Raw genomic sequence first — 24,612 nt, 5'->3', positions numbered from 1 at the left:
GCAAAATCTCATTGCCAAAAGACATTGATGCTCTATCTCACGTTCTCAATGAGTCATTCATAGATGTCCCTCTACCATTTGAAACAAAGCCCTATTAAGACAGAATTTCTCCTCATTTCACCAACCAACCATAGCTTGCTAGTGCAAAGTTGGTTTAGGGAAAGACCAATTCTTAATTGCAACCCAAACCTTGTCGACTTTGCAAAATCCCTATGCTTCACCCTGGACAAAACATTTTCAACCTAGTAAAGGGAGCTAATTTCCAACTCAAGCTACCCAAATGATTCATGCCGGATCTTGATTTAAAGCCCTATTACTACCAAGGTTAGAATATGGAAATTCCCTAATAGAAGGGATTCCCAAACTACACCTGGCTCCCCTCAAGGCTGCATTACGTATGGCTGCTAGACTAGTCCCAGGACGCCGGAAAGCTGACCATTTCACTTTTATCCTTAACACTGAAAACTGGTTCCCACTGAAGCAAGGTGTGTATAAAAACTGGTATGCATATTTCAAACTATTTCATGCTGAAACACCAACATAATAAACTTTAGACTTGAGGAGGTCAACAGCCACAAAGGAGCTCAGAAACTTCAGATCCCGCTTCTGAATAAAGCTCTCGCAATGAATGAATCCTCAGGTAGTGCACCTACAAAAAGGAATTTGATCCACTCTGTTCATCTGGACAATTTTATTTTATGAACTGATCAAGATGAAGATTACTAATCTACTTTTCAACCACCACCTTCAAGTAGGTCTAACTTAGCCCCCTTAAATGGACTCTACTCACGATGGCTACAGAACATGGCTACAGTCCCACATCCCTTCTCAAAGAAAACCTGTATCTTGATCTCAGACGTTGATCTTGCCAATGGCCATAGAGTTGACTATCAGGTATGTGTGTTTTCTTTTAGCCATGAAAGGGAAGGCTGTATATAAGAGGACCCTGTCCACGTGGATATTCCTCTGAAATAATGTCTGCTACGCACAGACCAAGAAATAGCCGCTGCAGGTCTGGGAGTCCATTCCACTAGGGCCAAGGCTGCTACCACTACATTGACACACAGAGTGCCTGTCTTTGACATCGACCAGGCTGCATCATGTAACGCACGGCATATGTTCATGAAGTTATACTTTCTGAAAGCCAGATCCAATGGGAAGGACATTTCACCCACTCAGACCTGCAAGACATTTTGGTCTGATGGTCTGAGCCACTCCGCAGACCCTCTAAATATAAAGGTACTACTTTGCTGTTTGTTCTAAGGTCAGGAATCTGTAATTAGAAACATCCATCATAAATGACAAGGTACTTACCTTCAGTTATATCCTTTCTAGTGAATACTCTAACTGCAGATTCCCCACTGTCCTCCCACTGCCCAGTTCTGTGGATTGGCCTCTTTTTAATGCCTATAAAAGGTCCCAAGTTACTATGCAGCACACTGGTACCAGTAATTGGTCACACTCTGTGCCGGAGGGTGCGTAAAGGGGAAAGACAAGAAACTGACAGTGCACAGCGGTGGTGCTTATATGTCTGGTGGTGTGGAGTCTGGGTGAAGTTGCACAGTGCCACCTATCAGCTTTCAAGAGTTTTGCTATGGAAAAAGCATTCCAGAACCAGTCTAGCTCCTGGGGAGTTTGGTAAGGTGAGAAATCTGTGGTAGTATCCACCAGAAAAAGGGTTACTGAAGAGAAGTACCTTGTTTTTTTAATGCCGGCTTTATGTTCTGTTACCATTTACAAACTGCCCAACCACTGTTCTTCTGGTTTATTATTTAGGAGAGGTATCCCAAGAATATTCATTTGTGTCTTCGCTCGCCTCAGTCCGACATGGATTAGCATAGGATATCAGGATGTGTGGGAGAGCTAAGAAATGTGCAAAGCATACTTTCATTGTTTACCTAGCTTAGATGTTGATTTTATTATTAGAACTCTGCTTTAATCGATTCTATAGTTAACAATGTTTGCTGTATAATGGACTGAAGTGTTTCATTCTTTTTCTAACAGCCCAGCAGAAGAGTTGCATTTTGGATCTAAAGTCAGTGGAGAAAGAAAATGCTTGATACTTCTTACTAATGTAACAAAAAATCCAGTGGCCTTTAAGGTAAATAGGATGAATGCTAATATGTTTGTTTTACAACTCAGTTAGAGAAAAGCAAAATAACCGGGCTGCATTTTTCATGTCTGTATAATCATGAATGTTTTACAACACTAATAAATAACGGACCGTATAATTGATTAAATATACATTTATAAAATGCAGGTGTTCTAATAACTATATTTATAGTTTCTAAAAGGTACAGCGTGATTTGATACAAATTGATTAGCTTATATGTTATCAATATGTTCATTAACAGAAGAAAAGAAGCTCAAATCCTATTACAAGACCACTCTCGTTCTTTATAGCAGAAATATCGGTGACTGTGACAATGTAGTAATTTATTGGTTGTGATAGAAGAAGAGTCATTGATCGTCATTATAATTTGGAGGTATTTGTGCTAGTCCTGAGCTTCTGATTCTCTCTAGTCTTACTAGTCCCATCATTCCAGTTCTGGGTTCATACCAAAAGAATCACAAGTCTGTTAACCCCTTCGGCGCTGATGACGAGCTCAGCTCGTCATCAGTTGCGCCGCTCGCACGCTGATGACGAGCTGAGCTCGTCATCTAACCCGGCTTTTTTTTAAAAAGCCGCGTAGCGCGAAAATCGCCGCAGCGCGCATGCGGTTAAAGTTATTTGTAACATGTCTTGGACCATCGCTGTCATTTCTTGTATATTAAAAATGTTCCCAAGTTCAATTCAGGAAATACTCCACCGTGGAGGATTAAGAGCTTTCTAGAACTGAACTATAGCATTTGTGTAGCTAATTTCCCCATGAGTGTTGTGAGTAGATATAGACCCTCTTGCCCAGTGTAACTCAACAACAGAACCATTGGCTTTAAGGGAAGTGAAAAAATTAATGTTGCAAATGGGTTCCTCCCATGTAGTACACCAGGATTTTTTACTTTTGATCATCCGGTTTTTGGACCTTTATTGTAGGTGAGTCAATCTTCCTACCCTGCATAATAATTGGACTGCGCATGTTTATTGCCAGTGTTTCCCTTCTAAGATGAGGCCACTCTGATGCAACTAGGGTAAGGCACACTGGGCTGGTTACGTGTGAAAATATTTGCAGATGTGTGGAGACTGCACATGTGATACTACCATTGTTCTCAGCCCGGTAATTGTGCACAAGTAGCCTCGTGCAGAAGGGGCCCTGCAAGGGTATGTGCTGACCTGTGGTGGGCCCTGTAGTATTAGTGGGTTTTCATAGATGGATCAGTAGGGTTACTGGATTATCTTTAATTTCACAGTGTTATACACCTAGGTGACCTCTGTCTTAAAGTGCAGTTTCGCTCCACTAATGACTAAACAGTCCAGCACAGTGTCAAATTGGGTGAAACCAGCACACTAAGTTTGAATAAGCAGGTTTTAATAACATGCATGTGCATTTTATGGGTTATCCAGAAAAGTTCTATTTCTCTGGCTCAGGTCAGAATTAGATTCCAAGCCTTTTGTTCTCTCCTGGGCCAAGTTAATTACTTTGCTCTACAGCAGAGGGAGGAAAGGCCTCCCTATACAAAGGGGAAAGGAGCGATTATCAGTGCTTGACAAATCTGCACCTGGTAATTGGCTGTCACCCGGCACCTGAGCTGTTTCAACCCAGGCCCTGTGAACAAAGGAGGAAGCGCAGACATTTGGAGCCAAACACTGGGGGGGGGGGGGTTGGTTGATGTTTTGGGGGGGGGGGGTTGGTTGATGTTTTGGTGAGAAGGCAGTCGGCAGTGGTGTCAGCTAGGGGTAGAGCTGAGGCCTTTAGAGGAGCTCTGCACAGAGAAAACGTAAAGCTACATAATTCATTGTCCCAGAATGCTGTTGAGGAGTGTTTGGACTGGGATGGAGTGATGAAGCTGTATCCTAGGATTCGCTCAGGTGCCTAGCATCTAGAACATTCCACAAATACTTCTACACCCGTGCACAAGGGAGAGACAGAGCTCAAGACGCCAGGACCTGGAAGGGGACACCACTAGAATCATGGACAGCTAGAAGGGCAAGCCCTCTGATGAACTAAGGACTCTTTCTGCAGCTTGACCTCTTTGGACTAGATGGATCTCTCCATGGCCAGTGACGCTGGCCCTCCATGGCCATTGATTCTGGCCCTCTTACACCACCAGTACCAGTTGTGGGAATACTTTGGGTCTGCTGCAACCCCAGATGCCCTGCAAGACTGCCATGAGGCCATGGGGTCTGCAGACGTCAAAGCAGAGGAGAATTCTGGTGCAGGGAGCCAGGGAAATCCACTCCCCACAGAGTGCACCCTTTGGAGGCCTGTGGACACTGTTCTCGGTGGCCAGAGCCCACCACCAGGAGCATAATTATCCCAAGATCATCAAAAGTGACCCAGTTAGGGGCGAGATACGACTTTTTAAAGGATTTGACCTTTGACCCGGGAAACAAAACAGAGCATGTGGTTCTCCGGTGCATCCTAAAGATATACCTTCAGGGTGGACCAGTGCCCTGCACAAAATTACTTATTTGTGCCCAGGGTAGGGGCGTACATCAGGACCTCTCCTGAGACTCATTCATGACCCAGGGGCCCCAGCCCCAACCATATGATGGGTCCTGGGGACCCAGAAGCCAAAAAGTAAAAGGAGGGGGTGTGGCCTCACATCTTGTACAACCAAACCCAATTTCTTACAACTATGATTTTCTGAACTGTGTGTAAATCAAGTTTCCAGTGTTTGTGTCAGCTGTATTGCCACCACATATGTGGCATGGTACCAGACTCTTCACATGCACTCTGTATTGCTTTGAGGACCCAAAGATGGCTCTCAATCCCAGTGGGGTGAAGAACCGTGTCATTAAAATATTTTAAGAATGTATATTCTGTGCTTATTGATGATCCTGAGAATCTGCACCTTATTATTGCCAAAGAGATCTTCAGGTATTTTAGCTTCTAGGGCTGTCTCCCAATTTGACATATACTTTTTGTAGAAAGCTGGCTTAGTATAATGTGCCCACATATTTAAGTGAGCTCCATGCACTAATCCAGACAACCCTTAGTGTGATTTTAGTAGTCTTAGACAACCATAGAGAGCTCTAAGTGGTAGCTGTGTAGAGCAGCCTTCAAGCTTAGTCCAGAAGGAGTGTAAAGCAACTTGTTTTGCTAGAATTAATCATATAGTGTAGGTTTAACGAAAAAGAACCACACAATCTATATATATAAAAACCAAAGTATGTCCGTTTGTCCTTTATGTATTACTACACCATTCATCCGATAGGCATGAAACTTTGGGAAGTTGTTGAGCACACTCCCGCGAAGATTTCTGGCTAAAAAAAAAAAAAGTTAAATATCGGCCACCCAGGGCCCTCTTAATCTTTCCAATACTGAACGTTTACACTTTCCGGTGCGACTCGCTTTTGCAATGACCATCAACAAAGCACAAGGACAATCGCTGCAAGTGTGTGGACTAGATTTGGAGAATCCGTGCTTCTCACATGGATAACTGTATGTGGCCAGCTCACGCGTCGGAAAACTTTCTGATTTATTTGTCTACCCACCAGACGGAAAAACAAAAAATATCGTGTATCCACAAGCACTCGAATAAAAAAACAGAATTAAAACACTTTGAAATGTTTTCCATAATAAAATGAAAAAGTTTCAATAAAAATTACACAATGTAAATTGAATGTTATCATAACAAGTTTCCTTAAATTTCCTTTCTTCTGAGATCGCAGCAACGCGCGACTGGTAAGCTAGTGTAGTTATAAAAATAGTTATATTTATTATACATACTCACTAACACATTGGTATATCTCCTACCCAGAGATCTCAACACAATACACACAATATTTCAAAAGTAGAACAGGTAAGTAGCACAAATACACAGTGGTCTCCAGAGGGAGGCCAAACCATATACTAAAAGTGGAATGTGAACTGTGGCCGAAGTCGAGACTTGGACCAGAAGACTCAGAAGAGCAGGAGACCCAAGAAACCTCCCGAAGTAAGTACCCAGGAACCCCACGGATGCTGTGTACAGAGTTGAAACACAGCTTCGTACTCAATGCAAGTCAATGGGAAAGTCACAGTTGCAGTTTTCAAGAAGGACCCTTCCCAGTGGACCCTGAAGAAACCCCGTGGAAGATGGAAGGCTGGAGAGTAACCCCACCCATGGATACCCCAGGAAACAGGATACCTACACCAGTGAAGCCGGGTCCATAGGTGCGAAGTGATGTCAGAAACCGCCGTAGACCACAGTGGAGGACTTCAGTAAAGACGCCGCTGGCAAAGAAGGTGAAAGAGTCTGGTGGAATCACAGGATGGATTCTTGAAGAGGATTACCCGCAAGCATAGGGTACAGAGTCTATGCCACTCGGGAGTGATCAGGAGGCACTGATGACAGAAGATGCAGGAGAATTGACGATGACCTCACAGCTGTGAGGACCAGGCAACGCTGTGGAAGAAAAGGAGCCGTTCACAAGCTGTCCCACATTGGAAGTCGAGAGCCAGGGGTTCAGTGTCCGGCGGGCGCACCAACAAGCCTTGGCAGCAGCAACAGATGTGGTAACCAAGAAGGTGCAGTGACGGGACCAGCAAGGTCCAAGGGACTCACCAAGTGCAGGAGAGCTAGAGCAGGCCCTGAGCAAGCAGGGAAATCCCCTGAGGCCAAAGAAGACACTCTAGGGGACCCTCAGGCTGAAGGTACAGGAGTCGCAAGAGGACCTTGAGCAGCTCGCCAATGATGCAGGGCCACTGTGCAGAGGATGTGGTGAGGACGAAGGCCTTGGTAGGAAGAGATGCTGGAGGCTGGAGCTTCTTGTAGCCCGATGATCTCTGGAGGACAGAGTCAGCAAGCCTTGCCAATGGCAAGTCGACGTGGTGCACAAGGGTTCAGTTCCGACGAGGGACTCTGGCCTGAAACTTGCAGAGAAGACAGTGCAAGCCTCGAGGGACTTGCAGAGCCACCCCTTGTGTTGCTAAGCCTTCCGAAGTCCGTGGGACGTCAGGAACAGCAGACTGGTCAGCTTAGTTGCGGTTCCTGCATATGCAGAGGAGTAACTTCTTCACTCCAATGGAGATTACTTTGGGTGTCTTTGATGCCCACAGGCCTGGAGCAGAACTTGGATGAAGCACAGAGGCAAAACACTGTCAGGACGACGAGACAAGGAGCAGCAGAAGTCTTCCTTGATGCAGTCTCGGTTCCAGGCGAAGTCCAAGTTGCCCAGACGGTTGAAGTTGAAGTGGTTTCAGATCTGAATCTTGTCTTATAACCAATCTGAAGACCCACCCACAGGTAAGCCCTTAAGTACCCTAGGGAAAGGGTATGAAAGATTCAGGGATCCTTCCAAGAGAAGGGGTTGGCCAGAGGAAAGGATACTCCAATGTCCATTGTCTAGTTTTGCTTCAGAGCGGGAGCCAACAGAACTGGTTCCAACTGGACTATGCAAGGCACCAAATGTGCCCTTCAAAGCAGCCTGGTGATACTAGCAAGCACCCCTGAAATGAAATACCAGCATTTGTAAAGCACACAGCTACCTCTGGATTGATGTCCTGGCGCTGGGAGCCCTCTGGAAGATTAATCAAGCTATTTCTCAGAGTCACATGGTGCTGGGCTAACCTGCTGCCTGCTACGGGGATCGAACCGTGAACCCTTTAGTCAGGAGTCAGGCACCCTGGCTGCTGAGCCACACCTCTTCCACATCCCGAGCTAAATACCCGAAGCACTACCCCAGCCCAATGCACTGTCATGTCTGAGAGGGGAGTCATACCACCCTGTGACAAGAAACTTATTGTTCTACCTTCCTGAGCTCAGCTCGGCTCAGCAGCAGGAGGGAAGTATCGGATCTGTAGTCGGCAGCAGCACCAGCTTGCTGTTAGACCCTGAAAGGCTGGTACCTGGAATACATCCAACACTTGACTCATGCTGGGGTAGAATTCCAACATGTTTGATACCGAACATGACCGATGTCGTTGCAGCCACTACATTCCTACTAGAGGACAGAGGAAAAGTTATCAACAAGGTTTTCCCAACTTGTTTCACTCCTTAAGAGTATAGCTAACTGCACATTTTTTCTCCAAGTTTGAAAGTTTTAAATATGCTCTGTCGTTTTTATAGCAACTGCAAGGATATTTCCCTGGGGGCAATTTTCAAAACTTTAAGATATTAACTTGTACATCCCATAACTAATGGTACTGTGGAATGGCTTTGTCACAGCAGGCTTTGTGTTATACTTGTGTGAGGTAGGAATGTGGAACCCCTGACCGGATTCTATATTCCTACGAATGCTGTGGGGATTCGACAAAGGGCAGCTGGAGATGGGCTGGCAGGGAATAACGGTGTTATTTGCCAACCCACCCAGTTAGGAGACCATGCACTGGGCCCATTGTATCTATGTTTTTTGTGACAGTCTCCCCCCACTAGTGTTATCCTGTATTTCTGGATACATTGTTCTTGTTAGAACTGGGATTTCTGGTTGGCTAAAGCTTGCGCCAAAGTCAGGCAGAAACCACCATTCTAGTCAGGGCAAGGGAGTTACACGCCAAAGATAACCCCTGCGCACCCCCTTGGTAGCTTGGCACGAGCAGACAGGCTTATCTCGGAGGCAATGTGTACAGCATTTGCGCACGCACACAGGAACAACATCCCACGCTCAACACAAAAGGAACTCCACATAAGGTTATATAAAAATAACTTTTGTATTCTCAAAACACATCAGATAGTAATCACACAATATACATTGTGCGAACTGGCACGGGCCACATTCACAAGGAATTATTTACACAGGACAGGGCCACGTGGGCCAGAAATTGGTACAAGTAAAAATAGATCATAACCTACAACCAGCAACTACTGGTAATCACTGTACTCCACCTCAACCTGTAACATAACTTTACATTATATACAGTCACATCAGGCGCGCATTACATCCAACGCCAACCGCGCCTGCATAAACACATTATGCAATCTCCTCACTAGTCTAAACACATTAGACCCTACCTCCTAAGTATAACTCAAATTAGGGGCATAAATCACAGAGTGAAACATAACCTCACTAGCATAACCACATGGAATGCAAAATAACCTCATAATCAAAAACCACAGTTTAGAGGTATAAAACACAGGGTGCGTAAAACATACTAAATGCATTACATTTCCTAGCACCACAATCACTTCAGCACATAAATCACATTAGGGCCCTGCGCCCTATACATCTACCAGCCCCCCTGGTCAACTGGCCATCTCAAATAAGGGGGGGGGGGCTCAAACGTCCCATATCCACAGAGTCAGGGCTGCTGCCTAAGCAGCGAAAGTCGAGGTTGCGCCACTGCGCCAAAACCTAAACGTTGCAGCTGCCCACTACTTGCTGGGCAGGTGAGGACAAGAACAAGGCCAAAACGCTGCAGCTGGCACTAAGTGCTGCGCAGCTGTGAAAGGCCAAGGTAGGGGCGAAGGAGTGCGTCCCACTCCTGAGTTCACCAAGAGCATGTCCCCTAGAGAGAAAGAACCTAAACGGTGCAGCTGCCCACTACTTGCTGGGCAGCTGGAAATCAGCAAAACTGCGGCATGGGTTCTCACTGGCCCTCAGAATAAATTGCGCCCAACGTTGGAGCCATCTGGCTCTGAAAACACTGGGGACAGGACACAGGCCCTTAAAATAATGGTGCCCCACGGTGGAGCCATCTAGGCTCTGAACAACTCTTGCCCAAACGCTGGAGTCACCTGGCTCTTAAAAGCATGAGGTACAACTGTCGGCAAGAACATGGGCCTTTAAAAGGATATGTAGCCCCCGTGGGAGCCATCTGGCTCGGAAACTCATGGGGGGGCGGGGGAGCCACCTAAGCTCCATAAACAACATGCCCCCAAACGTAGGAGCGGCCCTCTGCAAGACTGGGCCGCTCGAGTTGCAATATAGGCCTGGGACCTCGACTGGCCCCAGGCAGCATGGAGCCCCCACTCACCGGGTCTCTGCAAATGAGGGGCGTAGCATTGGGGCAGCCCTCTGCCAAGCGGGGCTGCCCTGAAGAGAGGCACCGGCGTGGTGCTTCCATGCAACCCCCTCCCAGCCGGCTTCACTTACCGGCTCAGAGTTGAGTCTCTCTCCGTCACGCGGCAGGGCAGGCAAAGGCAATGTGCCTCAAGCCCCTCCGCGTCTCCGCACTCTGTGGCGCCTGCGGGGCTCTCACTCCTCAGGAGTGCCCCACCTTTGCAGCGCCAATCTTCACCCGGTCCCCCATCTTGGGATCGGATCTTGTGGCTCTCAGGCGGCGAGCTGGACTTCCTTCCAGCAAGCGGAAGTCCCGTCCCACTCCAGGCGTCTGGCCGCCTGACTTCCCGTTTTTGCCCGCGGCTGTGACGGTGAATCTCGGGGGCGAAAATGAGAGGTAGGCTCCCTCGAGACCAAATAGACAGCGAGGTGGGCACCCGCTACGACGCTCACATAAGCGGGGTGGGCACCCGCGTTGGGTATAAAAAATAAAACGAAGCCACAGGGTGGGCACCTGTGCACCCTAATTAATAAAATAAGCAGGGTGGGCACCCGCAGGGCTTCAAGAGGAGAGGGGATATCCCCAGGCAGGGGGAATCCCCTCTCAGCAGCGGCGCGCCATCCAGCGCCGCAGGGAGAAGGCAAGCACTCCCAGGGTTCCAAAGCAGTACATCAAGTCCTGGAGCATCAAGATGGAGCACAACAGCTCCCAGCAAAGAAAAAGGTCTTCCAGACATCCAGGGGCTGGGCAGGTCCCAGCGAGGCAAGCCTTCCCCTGGGCCCCAGCAGCAGCACGCCCCTGGTAGATTCAAGTCAGAAGCAGGAACAAGAACATTTTTCATGTGGTCACAGCCCTTTTTTATACATAAATCCTTTGTTTCCAAAGGTGCAGGCAAGGGGCGAACCAGATGCAACTGATTCTTGAACACTTTGTTTTGCTCAGCCCCTCTGCCTATTCACAGGATGGGTCAGGAACATCAGACACACCACAGGGGGTGGAGCCAGCATTGTGGAGGGACAACCCAGATCTATTCAGGTCCCAGGTGCACTCCTCCCTCCCATCAACATGCATATCTCTCCATTCACCTCCGGGGCAGACCCATCCTGACTCCTGGAGCCAGGCACACCAGCCAGCTCCAGCCAATCACAAGCCAGACCGTCAATTCACTTTCACTGCACAGATATGCCAACTTCTAAAAGTGACACTTCCACACTAGACACGATAAATCCGTGCACATCATCGCGCAGCATTTAATCTCACGAGTTCACACATTCCAAACTCGCCCCTGCACTCCCCACACATCAGGAACTACCATGGACACACACATTCCCCATGAATTCCTATGGGAGGACAGGCCAGTCTCACCACACCTACACAGAGACACTTTACACTGGACCACAGGGAAAAGTGTGCAGAAGCCTAATATCACCAACACCAGGTTATAGAAACAGGCTAGGCAAAAGCAAAAAGTTTCGGGGTGAACCTGCCACAAGGGCCAAGTCCAGCAGTTCTATTCCATTTTTCTGATATGCAGATATGTGCTGGTGCCATCTGTGCTACTTCGGTACATTGCATTTATGCTTGTGCCTCTCCCTCTGCCGGCTGGCACTGTACCTGTCCACACTCTTCAAGAAGCTGAAGTATTGAGAGTGGGCCTTCACAAGTACATTTAATTTTCTTGGAAATATTACCATATAATGGAGTCTATTTTCCCTAGTTTCTTCTTACCACCTCGTATATGGTCTTCAATCTTGCATAGTAAAGAAAGAGTGAGATTAAAGTTTTTCCTAGTTTCAAAGTATGGGAAACGCTTCTCCCTCTCGTTGTCCGTTCTCTGTCCGTGTAGTTTAACATCTATGGGGAGCATGTCTCTTTGACTACCTTGCAGTCACTCAGTGTGCTCTTTAATCAATAACGCAGGAGGAAACGTATTTGTGTCAATCCAGTCCTTGAACCACGCCTCCGGAAGCAGTCAGTGCTGCTTCCCCTTGGCTCAGGCACCGAAATGGCTGTGCTAGGCATCCATTTGGTGCCTTCAGTTCTGATTTCCAGTTAGCTTGCTCTCTGTTTTAGTGTTTTGTAATGTTGTTCCTTCATGCTTAAGACTCCTGAACTAGGATCTTGTGCATGCATTGGTGAATCACAGAGGCTTCCTCACTTAATGTTCATATTGTAGTTTGCAGTAATTCTTTTGTATTTGCCTTAAACTAGTCTGCCACCTATTTCTCAGTTTCTGGCCAATTATTTTCCTTCATCATTGACAGGTTGATACCTTCTTCTGCTCATCTCGTATTTTGTGCCAATGTATCTATTTAGGCTGTTACAAGGTTGCCTATTCTTTCAAGGTTGTAGCGAGGATGGTCTAAAAGGCCACTTAATATATATCAATTCAAATTCTCGGCTCAATGTATGAAAAACACCATGTGTTATTATTTGTTTTATTTATTAGCTTTTTTTATCTATAAAGTTTACACCAAGAACTGAATCACATCTAGGCGGTGGGAAGATTAGTGATAACTAGCAGCAAACTGTGGATATAAAAGTTAGCAGAAGAGCCAACAATAGCAGTTTTACAGAAAGATTGTCAAGGCTCCACCCTCCGCAGTTACAATTTGTTCCAAAGCTTGAGCCTGCTCACTGAAAAGTTTGATATCTACAGTTTGTTGGAGTAACCCGAAAAAGACCAACTTAAATGCAGCACAGTGACATTTGGGGCTAGCGTAGCATCTGTGTAAGATAGAAAGATCCAATAATGTAAGTGCTGGTCTGCTCTGGGTCAACAAACTCAAAAAGCCCCAACTAAGCGGGCCAGGCTTGAGCAAGGGAACTAGACATCCATCCTTACTGTCCACTTTCAGGCAAAGGACTATTTGAAACTTTGCTATCACGCACGATGCTACGCACCGGCTGCACTTTTATGCTGGCCCGCCCTGTGCAGCTTGAAATGCACCGGGCTGGTCTCAAGCAAGAGAATTTCTGCCTTTCCCCTAACTGCCTACATTTAGGCTTGAACCCTGCAAGTTGTTTGTATCTGCTTTTATCATGGGCTAATCATACGGCTTTTTGTTTTGTATAGAACTCTGTACTCTAATACCTGATACTGTTTGTAAAGATTTTTATTAACTACACAGTAAAATTGACTATGACTCAAATGTATGTTCTTTAAAGGTCAGTGTCAAGATTTATTTTAAACTGAATATTGGCGTAGTTTACAATGGACAGATTGTGGTGGGAGGTATGGTATGGCTAAAGGAGCCAATGCATCAGGCAAAGTGATGCTTTGTGTAACAGTTGCACTTAAGTTAGTTGACTTTCTTGGAGGCCACCAAATAAAGCATTCCTATAATGTAGTTTTTTAGTGACTGCTTCTACACCTTGTTTGGGGGTAACTGGTGGTAGGAAGTATAATAACCTACAAAGCGCATCTTGAAGGAATATACAATGTTACCCCGCATACTTTCATCCCGCATACCATTACTGCTTATTTTTCACAACGAAAATGGAATTGCTACGTGATACCATTACCCCACAAACTTTCTACTCCTCATATGACTTTACCACGCATGCCTTTACAACGCAAATGCATGCGTGGTGAAGTCCTAAATTGTGTAAAAGTGATAGATATATATATATATATATATATATATATATATATATATATATATATATATATCTAATATATATATATATATATGGGACGCATCATGTGATCAAGCTTCTTCGTGGAGCGAAACGCGCCATGGAAGACACTTGTCTGCTTTGTATGCCGGAATAAATATCACACTGCTTGCACACTCCATACTGTGTGGTAGTCCGTGATTCAAGGGGAAAGTTTGAAGAGGTCCATACCTGAGGGTTTTCCGCCGTGCATTAGGCGGTCAGGAAGTATCTGCATATATATTCATATATATATATATGTCCAAAACCCCTCCAGCATGCCAAAGGAAGAGGCCACGCAGGGAATCCAGGTAATGCTTTAATTCGACAGCATATAGGCATAATGCATTTTGGCCATTTGGCCTTCCTCATACGCCACTGCTAACAAAAGACAATGCCGCGCCTCCACCTTTGAATGGCCCTGCAGTCCTCCCATTGGTGGGAGCACCCTCCATCCCCAAACATGTGCTCGCCCACCGAGTGCAGCGCTGTAGGTACTGCAACTCCCAAGATGCAACATTCTCGGGCTGGTGTTGCGTGGGGAAACTGAATGAAACCCGAAGTGGCTGATGTCCTGCAGGTCAATGCTCAGGTTTTTTAAGTCCAAAAGCCCCCCTGGGTCGCCGCATACGTTTCAACCACACAAATGGAAGTCCCTCAGGCTGCAGGCTGATTATAATAAATCGGTCTCGCTTCGTGAAGTCACGCGCTGCCTGATGGCAGCAAGCCCTGCTGAACAACCACGGCTGATGCCGTTCCAATCCCTTGGAGAACAACAAAACTGCAGATGCAGAAGCTAGTGAAGACACCTGCCAACTTGCGAAACGGGGCCTCTTAATGCTCCTCTGGCTGACGCAGCAAATGTCCAAAACCCCTCCAGCATGCCAAAGGAAGAGGCCACGCAGGGAATCCAGGAAAGTGCTTTAATTAGACAGCATACAGGCATAATGCATTTCGGCCGTGTGGCCTTCCTCAGATGCCGCTGCTAACAAAAGACAATGCCAATGCCAAAAAGACAATATGTATATCAATCATTGCAGCTTTACCCATATGAAGGAGGCCACACACAGAATGGTTCTTTCCGTAGTTTAATTGGCACCCAGCAAACACAATATTAATCAGCAGCTTCCATCAAACAGAGTTCGGACGCGTTTCGGGAACTCACTTTCCCTTCTTCTGCGGCATATAGTTCAAAGAAACTGCAAGCACATAACATCAAGCACACCTTCATTAAATACCTAAAATGCAAAGCCTCTTGGATATTGTAGTGCGCTGCTAATTAACCCATGTGGGTGTGCTAGACAGTTCCAAAATAAAACATAGTTTATTCCCCAGTGGATACATGGAAAAACCAGCGGCCATCTTGTGCCCCGCTCTGTGGCTGCCAATCCGGGTGAGCAGGCGTTATCCTGCAATAGCGCCAGCCTTGGTCACTTCAATCCACATGGATATGAACACTGGTGTGATTTAAAAGTAAAGAAAGCGCACCCACTGGGGATGACGAGTTGCGCACTACAGATTCCAGGAGGCCACAGTGATGGCCACGCCCATCTGGGCAGGAACTATTTAACTACAGTGCGTAACTAAGGCGCTTCTTTTGCTGTTGAAAACCAATGCCACTGAAGAAGGGAATTCTACTCCCGAAACGCGTATGGCGTTTTATTTTATTGATTTGCACTTCGGACTGAGAGCCTGCTGGCAAGCTGTCAAATGAATTAACTAAGCAGATTTTACTCGTGTGGTCTCTTCTCGAATTGGGTTCCTGAATCGATATATATATATATATATATATATATCTCACTCTCTCCTCTGTAAAGAAGACCCCCAGGGACACAGCGGGATTCTAACTTGTATTTTATTAAGGATCCATGGCGTGACCGGTTTCGGCTTGTGCCTTTTTCATAACGCCTTTGTCCGTATGCAGTGTCAGCTCCCACACAGTTTTATAGAAGCTCCGCCTTCCAAGTGGTGGTGGGCTCACCTGAATCAGATTGTCTGTGCTCGTGTTCGTGTTGGGGACTCCCAGTCCCAAAATGCAACGTGCTGGCAATCCGGTTACAGGATGATGGGGCCTAACTTTTATAAAACAAAATTTCTTTGTTGCAATTAAAATTCCGCACTTTCATGCCATCTCATCAAAGACAAAACGCTTGAGCGTGCAGATCGGGTGTCGGCGTCTCTCCGCACCTTCTGCTACCGATGTTACCAAGCTGCCTCGGATGTTTGAATGGCGGGCCGTGGATGCATCCGACTCCTCGGTAACCACTCCTTTTTCCAACTAAAGCCACGGCCATATATATATATATATATATATATATATATATATATATATAAACTAAACCCACCCTGAACCCCAAAAATACCCCACCACCCCAAAACCCTAACGCACCCTGAACCCCAAAACCTTAAACACACCCTGAATCCTAAAAAATCACCTTACACCTCAAAACCCTAAACCAGCCTGACCCCTAAAATTACCCCTGCACCCCAAAATCTAAATGCACCCTGACCCCAAAAATACCCCTGCCCCCCAAAACCTAAACGCACCCTGAACCCCAAAAATACCACTGAACTCTTAAAATTCCCCCTACACCTCAAAACCCTAACCCACCCTGACCCCTTAAATTACCCCTGCACCCCAAAATCTAAATGCACCCTGAACCCCCAAAAAAACCCTATACCCCAAAACCCTAACCCACCCTGACCCTTGCACCCCAAAACCTTAAACGCACCCTGAACCCTAAAAATACCCCTTACACCCCAAAACCCTAACACACCCTGACCCTTGCACCCCAAAACCTTAAACGCACCCTGAACCCTAAAAATACCCCCTACACCTCAAAACCCTAACACACCCCGACCCTTGCACCCCAAAACCTTAAATGCACCCTGAACCCTAAAAATACCCCCTACACCCCAAAACCCTAACCCACCCTGACCCCTAAAAATACCCCAGTACCCCAAAACCAAAACGTACCCTGAACCCTAAAATTAACCCAGCACCCCTAAACCCACCCTGAACCCCAAAAATGCCCCTGCACCCCATAATCATAACCCACCCTAACCCCTAAAAATACCCCAGTACTCCAAAACGCACCCTGAACCCTAAAATTACCCCAACACCTTAAAACCCTAATTCACCCTGACCCCTAAAATTACCCCAGCACCCCAAGACCTAAACCCACCCTAAAATTACCCCAGCACCCCAAAACTAAAACATACACATAACCCTAAAATGACCCCTGAACCCCCATAACATATACCCCTACACCCCAACCCCAAACCCTATACTTACCTTATACTTACATTTTAAAAACATATGCTTTTACCATTCATGCATTTACAACGAATTTCGTTGTAAAAGCATGCGTGGTAAAAGCATATAAAATGTAATGCCATGCGTTGTAATGGCATTGCGGAGTCATGGTAGATGCGTTGTCAAGATATGCGGGGTCATGGTATGCGGGATAAAAGATTTGTGGTAATGGTTGTTTACCTTCTTGAAGCGGTAGTCCTTGGCCACCAGTACTCTAGAGGTGAGGCTTAAGGCTCATATCTCTATCCTAGATTGCACCAACATTTCTTAACTGGTGGTTTGTTGACTAGTGAAGGGCACCCAAACTAACAAGTGCAGAGACTAGGGCGGGAAGTTCTTGAGGGAAGCAGACACATTTGACTTGGTCCCTATAGCATGCACTCATAGTTGGTAGCTGTGTTTAGTTCGCTTCAACAATAGCCTCCAGTCACTAAAGACATTTATGCAACGGCGTAGTTCTTGAACAGTATTTGTTGCATATAAATTAGGATATCAACACCCCTGAAATGAAATTGGAGACCTGAGCAGAAGCCAAATAGGTATGTTAAATAGCATAAAAGAGACTAGGAACCACTCTCCATCTGTAGACAGCAGTGTGGGAGTGGAAAGACCCAACTGGGCCTGTATTATCATCCCTGTATTTCCTGCACCATCAATTCTTTGTCTTTGCTACCCATTATGCATTACTCTTTTATTTTCTTAGGATCTTGTAGTTTTCAATCTGCAAGTAGATTACAATGAGAGTAACCTCATCTTCATTTCCAATTTTTGGTGGGAATACATGTATTAAAGTAAAAGTAAGTTTTGATGATACACTGTGGATCTTAAGACCTGTTTCTGTGTATTTCGCCCAATCTTATTATGCTTTGAAGCAGTCGAGTTTCCAGTCCTGCATTTAGCAGACACTACACTTACAAATCTGAATATGTATAAATCCCTCGATTTGCAATCTGCTGACTCAAGAGACCGTTTGGGATGAATACCAGTATAATGAAGTGTCAGATTGGGTTCATTTAAACAACAACGAATGGTAACTGGCTAAGATGTATTCTATGTAAATATTGGTTAATGACATTTTCGAAAATGCCTCTGTTTAGTATTACCTTTCTTCTACTTCAGTATTTTCTATTACATTGTCTTTTTGAAGCGGTGCTTTGTTGCCAACGGTGCAGCACTCTATGAACAAATGGAAAAATATTCTTAGTCACTCCAAAATCCGTTTCTCTGTTTAAGGTGAGGACTACTGCTCCTGAAAAGTACAGAGTGAAACCGAGTAACAGCAGCTGTGAGCCTGGCACATCGATGGACATAGTTGTATCTTTACATGGAGGTGAGGTAAAACTTAAGAAAACGTTTCAAGTAAAAATAAAATGCATTACAATGAATATTATCATGCAATGGATGCACTTTGGCGTAGTGAACTCATTACTTAATTTACACCGAGTGCGGGGAATTTGCCATTGTTTAGTGCACTACAGAGACAACCGTGCCCGGGATGTCAGATCTGCAGGTTTTCGACTTTTTCTCTTTTATTCGTTTTTCTGTTTTCATTTTGTTAACATTTTTATGACCATGTACCGGTATGGTGCTCCATTTCACATTATGAAAAGCAAATTGTGAAAACAGAGATCATACATACTGGATTAGATAATCTAGGCAGTGAAAACACCTCGGTGCAAGCATGACAACTGTAACAAAAAAAAAGAGGTGATGGGTTAAAATAGACAGGAAAAGAGACCAACATGTTGTTATAGTTTATTATTGATATGTATATAGTGCAGATTCTGCCATAGGCAAGGTGTCATAACGCTTTCAGAGCACTTCATCATTGAGTGTTCTTGTGATCTGGGGAGTCTCTTAGGTCGCTGTTTCTTATTCAGTCTGGTGTCTTTGTTATTCAGTCAGTTTTCTTTGTTATTCAGTCAGTTGTCAGTGTGCTATGATTTTGGTATTGAGAAAGGTGAGCAATCACGTATCTTTTTTTTTTTAGTGGACATGCATATTGGTCAGGTGATGTACTTTTGTTTGTAGAATTTAATAGCAAGTGCGGTGGGAAACTGTGTTACCCGACTACATGCCACATCTGGACTCATTCGGATCTGTTAGTTCTTTCTACTGTGTTATGTTGTATTTGTGCGATCCATGTCATGGCAGGGAGTGCGGTTGAGAGCATCATGAACACCAGCTGTATTGTGTAGTTCAGCTTTGTTGGATGTTGTCAAGACAATTCTCCAGGACCTGTGAAAATCTGATAGAACTGGACAGTCCTTGCCTGCTGTCCCTGGATCCGGTGGAGCCAGAAGGTACTGCACGCTTCCTGAATTAGGAGTTACCTCAGTTTTAAGTTTTGAACAGTCCTAGCTTATTTTTGGAGGGTAACCTAGGGAAGAGACACCGGTTCAGACGTAACATACAGTGATTGCATTACCCACCGGTTCTCTTTAGAAACGAGATGATACTTCTATTTCTTCTCATTTCAGTTGCATAGTAGTGTTTTCAAAGCTTACAGTAGTAGTGATATGTTTCAAACTAAAGCAAGGCATATGAAACTTTTAGACTGCACAATAATCAAAGCAGTAGAATTATCTGGTCTGCATGGGTAGGGTACAGGATTCAGTGTTTGACAAAGTTTTAATTAGTTCTGAGGCACACAATGCTGCACCAGTGTTATTCCTCGTGACCATAGTTGATGTTCGAGGTGGCGACATAGAGGAGAAAGGGGTACCTTCTGCTGCTGTTGCTGCTAGGATAGAAAATCATGGATCGGTATAAACAGGTTCATGATCCACATATCTCCACAGTAAAGGAGTGGGAAAAATCACAGGGAAAGTGTGATTATCTGGCCTATAGTCTGGGGCAATTAAAGCAAGAGTCGAACTTGGAAGTGGGTGCTGTTGGAATACCAGACCAAACATGGCTTCATAGCTGTTTTGGAATACATCAAAATCCTTCACAAGCTTGTCATTTAAACTAATTATCTATTCAAAATACCACTATAATTGGGATGCACAAACCCTATAGTAGTGGTGAAACTGCTGTATATTACTTGAATGCTGTACAATTAACAGCTGGTAATAGCGTTCTAGATGTGTGAAGACAAGACCTGAAATAACTCCTGTTGTCTGGCAGTGAAAAGAGAAACAGCCGAGCACAACCATCTTCATAGCATAGCCCTCTCAGTGAGAACAGCTCAACACTATCCCGGTCTCTAACACAGCCTTTGTTGGTGCATTGGAGACAACTGTGGCCCAAACAGACTCTACACTCTGGTTGTTGACCTAGATGAGGAAAAAGAGGTGTTGTGCCAGGCAGCTTCTGCAGGACATGGCATGGTCCTGCTGCTCTTAGGAGGGTGCTAACATTAGAGTGGACTGCTACTATATCAGTCACTCTAGTGGTAGACATGCCTGGTGCTCACCCCATCATTATGTATGTTGCTCCTCTGCACCTTCAGACGTTGACACTCTTTGGCCGGCCTTCCGAGTCCTGCTGTGCATTTTGGTAAAGTGGTCTGCAGCTGTGGATTAGAACTTCCTGATAGTAGCTCAGTGGTCCTCAGAGCAACATGAGATTCATTTTTGGCAAGCGTCTTAAACGAGTTAAAATAGAGGTATCTCTTCAGCACACAGTACATACTTCTAATGGTCATAATTTGTCCTTAAAGTGCATACATGACATATCCCCTCGCATATGTAATATCGGTCCCACTGCTAGGAATTTTGTAAACTTTTTTGGGGAGAGAGAAGCTTTTGGAAGTCCACTAGACAATTAAAAATAATTGGCTCAATAGTACAGGAAAAATGCTTTTCAAAGTCTACTGTCTTGCCTCTAAATAGGTAAGCATCTCCCTCATTTAAGGTATTTGACACTGTTAAACTGTTCCCTCACTACTTGTGGGTTATCTGTCACTACAATGTCTCCTACAATGGCTGGGGTTTGAAGAATCATGCATTTGCAATGCTCTTTGTGGTGCAATACCATCAATGCAGGATCGTGAATACACCTTTTGAATACTGAACATAGCTCCACAAGCCATTCCGCTACACAGGACTAACTCTCAGTCAATACGGAGTTTGATTGGGTGAAGGCCAAGCATGAGACTAGAACTTTATAGAGACTGGCACTAAGCCCCTTCCTACCTTAACTTCCTTGCATACTCAGTGGGGACAATTTGCTATATTACTCTGGTTAAACTTCTTGCATTTTTTTTTACTCAACTTCAGGTTTTCTCACAGTGATGGTGAAGTGACTTGTGTGTGCCTTTTGTTTGTACTAACTCGCCTAGTTAGCAACCCTTTTATCTCTGTATGTCTCCTGACCTTTGTTACTCTCTACACTTTCCTCCCTTTTTACTCAAGTGCCGGATATGCGTTTGGGTTTCCTCAAGTTCCTTGTCTGGTTCTGGCACTTCCCACGTGCCTCTGTTTCCCTGTTTAACATGGGTATACCTCTTTAAAACAAATTCTGACTTGTCCCCTACCAATATACTACTCTTAAACCAGATGCTCTACATATCTTTTGAGTGCACTCATGACAACCCCTAAGGATTGACAGGTTGGCCTTGATGTAAATCTTGTTTACACTTTATAAGATACTGCTTAGTGTATTCTCTCTATTTTGGAGGTCTTTGTTGTTTACTACTCTCACTCCCCTGGAGGATTGCATGTATTATATAAAAATGATTACATACAAATCATATGTTTACCCTTACATAGTTGGGGTCTTGTAATTTACCTTTTATCTGATTGTAAGTAAAGATTTATATGTATTATCCTTGTAAAAGAAGAGAAATCTAGAAGTGCTTCAGCTCTGTATGATTCCACGCAGACCTTGGTAGCTCCACCAAGAGAAAGTATTTGGGTTTCTATTAATTCACTTGTCAACTTAACCGGTGGTATACTTTCTGGACAAAGAGTGCCAGCCTCTTTGAGAAAAGTAATTATTCCAATATTTAAAAAAAGGATAATGGAGTGATGCTATGTCGTACAAAACCATCACTCGATTGGGTAGTTTTAAGAAATTGTGTACTTAATAGAGCTTGGTCAGGGAATGGGCTACAGAAAAATACTTTATCCCCATTTGATACAGAGAGTCCATAACATACCCTCATACCTATTCTTGACTGCCATTAAGGCTTGGTTTTCTGCAACTTCCAGACAGGCAGGTTTTATAAGTAGATTTCCAACTAATAATCACTGCATTGTTTTCAAAACCCTTTTTGATTAACATGTAAAACTTAGGCAAGGTAGATTGATTGTTAGCTAGGCCTTTGTTTCGGTTAACAGATTGCTACCTCAGAGGATGTTGTACAACAGTTGAATTGATGAAGGGCTTCTGCTGTTGATTAATTCCATGAATTTTGACACAGTTTGTAGTGCGCCACTAGGACCATCTGGCATGCAGTAATCCCCCTTCAAACCAATCTATGGGTATTGCTGGGTTGTTAATTTAGCCCTAGTTTTTTTTCTTCTCTATTTCTCAGATTTTTAAGTACACTATTGGAGATGCGTGCCCTCTAGGTTAGGCATTTGGGCTACAATGCCCTGCTGTATGCAGATGATAAACCACTTTTTTTTGGAAATTGCAAACCATGTATATCCTTAATGATGTGTAACCTGTGCTGATGGTGCTGCTTTAGGAATCAAGCTGTGCCTAGCAAACAAGACTTATATACACCAAAACCCTTCTGGGGTTGCTTTCGTTTCCTTCTGTAAAGCACCCGGCCTAGCGGTACAGCCTGAACTATTCCTATTGGAGTGAGATTTGCATGTGTCCAGATGGCCAGTCACTGGCTATAGTGGTATAGTTGCCCAAAAATAAATAAATGATTGACTCGAATTCTACCTGGAATCATTACCGGTGGCTGAGATTAATTCAAGCATTCCACGTATCACCTTGTTTTCTTCACATGGAGTAGTTACATCCCTGAAATTGGCACCACAAGGCAGGTCAGAACTACCAGCAGTGGAGTTCAGGTATGCTGTAGGTGAAATCTTGCTGTACCTGAGACTTCTGATCAGGTGGCATGCTCCACTTCAAGCCCTTGGAGAATCTGCTTAAGCAGGATACAGCAAAGATAGTCACTCTTGCTTACTAGAACCAGTTCTGTCATTCCTGATCCAGCCACACTACACGGGGTGGAGACAGCATTGTGAAAGACAGACATAGCCCTATGGTGTGACTGACAACTCCTCACACCCCCCACACTAGCTCAGGAAGACCCATCAGGATATGATGGGCACATCTCAGCTCCCGTTGTGTGCCTGCCTGGAGTGAATGCACAAAACAGCCCCTGTCAGCCTAAACCAGACGTTGATTCAACAGGCAGGCCGAGGCACACAAATTTGTAAAGCAAAAAATGTCCACTTTCTAAATGTGGCATTTTTTTAAACACAACATTTAAAAAACAACTTCAGGCAAGAAGGCGGCTGCTTAGAGTGCCGGGGGGCTCACCCTAACCAACTTTCGGTGATTACGGTGCTAAGAGATGGCTCATTATGAGGATGGAAATGACTAGCTGCGTCATCACCTACCTGTGGTGACCTGAAAGGGACCGAATCTCGTGTGGCAGGTTTTGCATGCTGCTGGGCTTCTTCGCTCATTCAAAGAGAGTTCGACGAGTTATTGCGCTGCTGCCGAAAAGTCTGGTCGGCAGTAGCATCGAGCTCTCGCTGCGGAGCAGGTGTCAGAACTTTATGATACCGCCCTGCTCCAACAAAACGGCGAAAGAGAAAGATCGAAGGGAAGCTCTGCAGGCCCTCCTCTACCTGGCAAACCACACATGGGGGGAAAAAAAGGCAGTGAAACTGATATTGACATTAAACAAAGATCAAAATCAGCTGCCCCGGCAGAGAAACCGAGGTCATTGAAAGATATCTGGGTCATGACCAGCACGCAAGCACAGGCGGATTCGAGGCAGTCTATAAACCCTGCATTCTTCAGCTCAGCTACTGGGCTTGTGGAATTGGAAAAAGTAGGTGAACAGACACTGAAGGCTGTGAGAATGTGTCCATGAGTATCGTAAAGGTAGTTCCAGAGGATGGTACTATTTCAAGGTCTTTGACATATACGCAGGAGTGGGGTCTAGAGGTGGAACTAGGGTGGTGATGACAAAGTGATCAATGATTCCACCCCCGCTGTACTGTCTGAATCCCTGAACGGACCCAGGAATGGGAGATTGTGCCCAGCTGGTTAGATATATGGCCTCCCCACTAATTATTCCTGACCAACAGCTTAATTTACCCTGAATCTTGGACCTAAGCTACACAAAAATCCCAGATCAAGGGGATAATTTTTTTCCGCCAATCGACTAATCTGAAGGCTCGGTCATAACTGAAGACCTCTCCGAGGAAGGCCTGGACTCTAGAGGATCCGATAGTAGCACCTCTGAAGGAGTTAGACCCCCCTAGTACACAGAAACGTCCCACAAAGAAGCAGAAAACAAGGAGCAGCTTCCACAGTAAAGGTGGCTCCATAAGGGATATTATCATTATTGCCCCAGCTGATTCTTCTCAACTGGTTTGGAATTACTCCGCGACTCAACAAGTGTATGAAGATTTGGGGGGGATCAACCTGTTGAATGGGCTAATATGGCTTCCCGAGAACCTCCTACTATGG

General features: G+C 45.1%; 1 protein-coding gene across 1 annotated transcript in view; it reads left to right on the top strand.

Annotated features, from left to right (window-relative positions):
• The window catches only part of MOSPD2 (motile sperm domain containing 2), a 474,812-nt gene that overhangs the window by 334,213 nt on the left and 115,987 nt on the right, over window positions 1–24,612 (top strand). The window contains exons 11-12 of the mRNA XM_078657641.1: window positions 2,005–2,101; window positions 18,229–18,325. Coding sequence (XP_078513767.1) covers window positions 2,005–2,101; window positions 18,229–18,325 — 194 coding nt within the window. The remainder of the gene's footprint in view (window positions 1–2,004; window positions 2,102–18,228; window positions 18,326–24,612) is intronic.

This window comes from Lissotriton helveticus, chromosome 8 (assembly GCF_964261635.1).
Source record: "Lissotriton helveticus chromosome 8, aLisHel1.1, whole genome shotgun sequence".
NCBI classification, from domain to species: Eukaryota; Metazoa; Chordata; class Amphibia; order Caudata; family Salamandridae; genus Lissotriton; species Lissotriton helveticus.
Note: the sequence above shows the minus strand (reverse complement) of the source record. Positions and strands in the feature narration are given on the sequence as shown.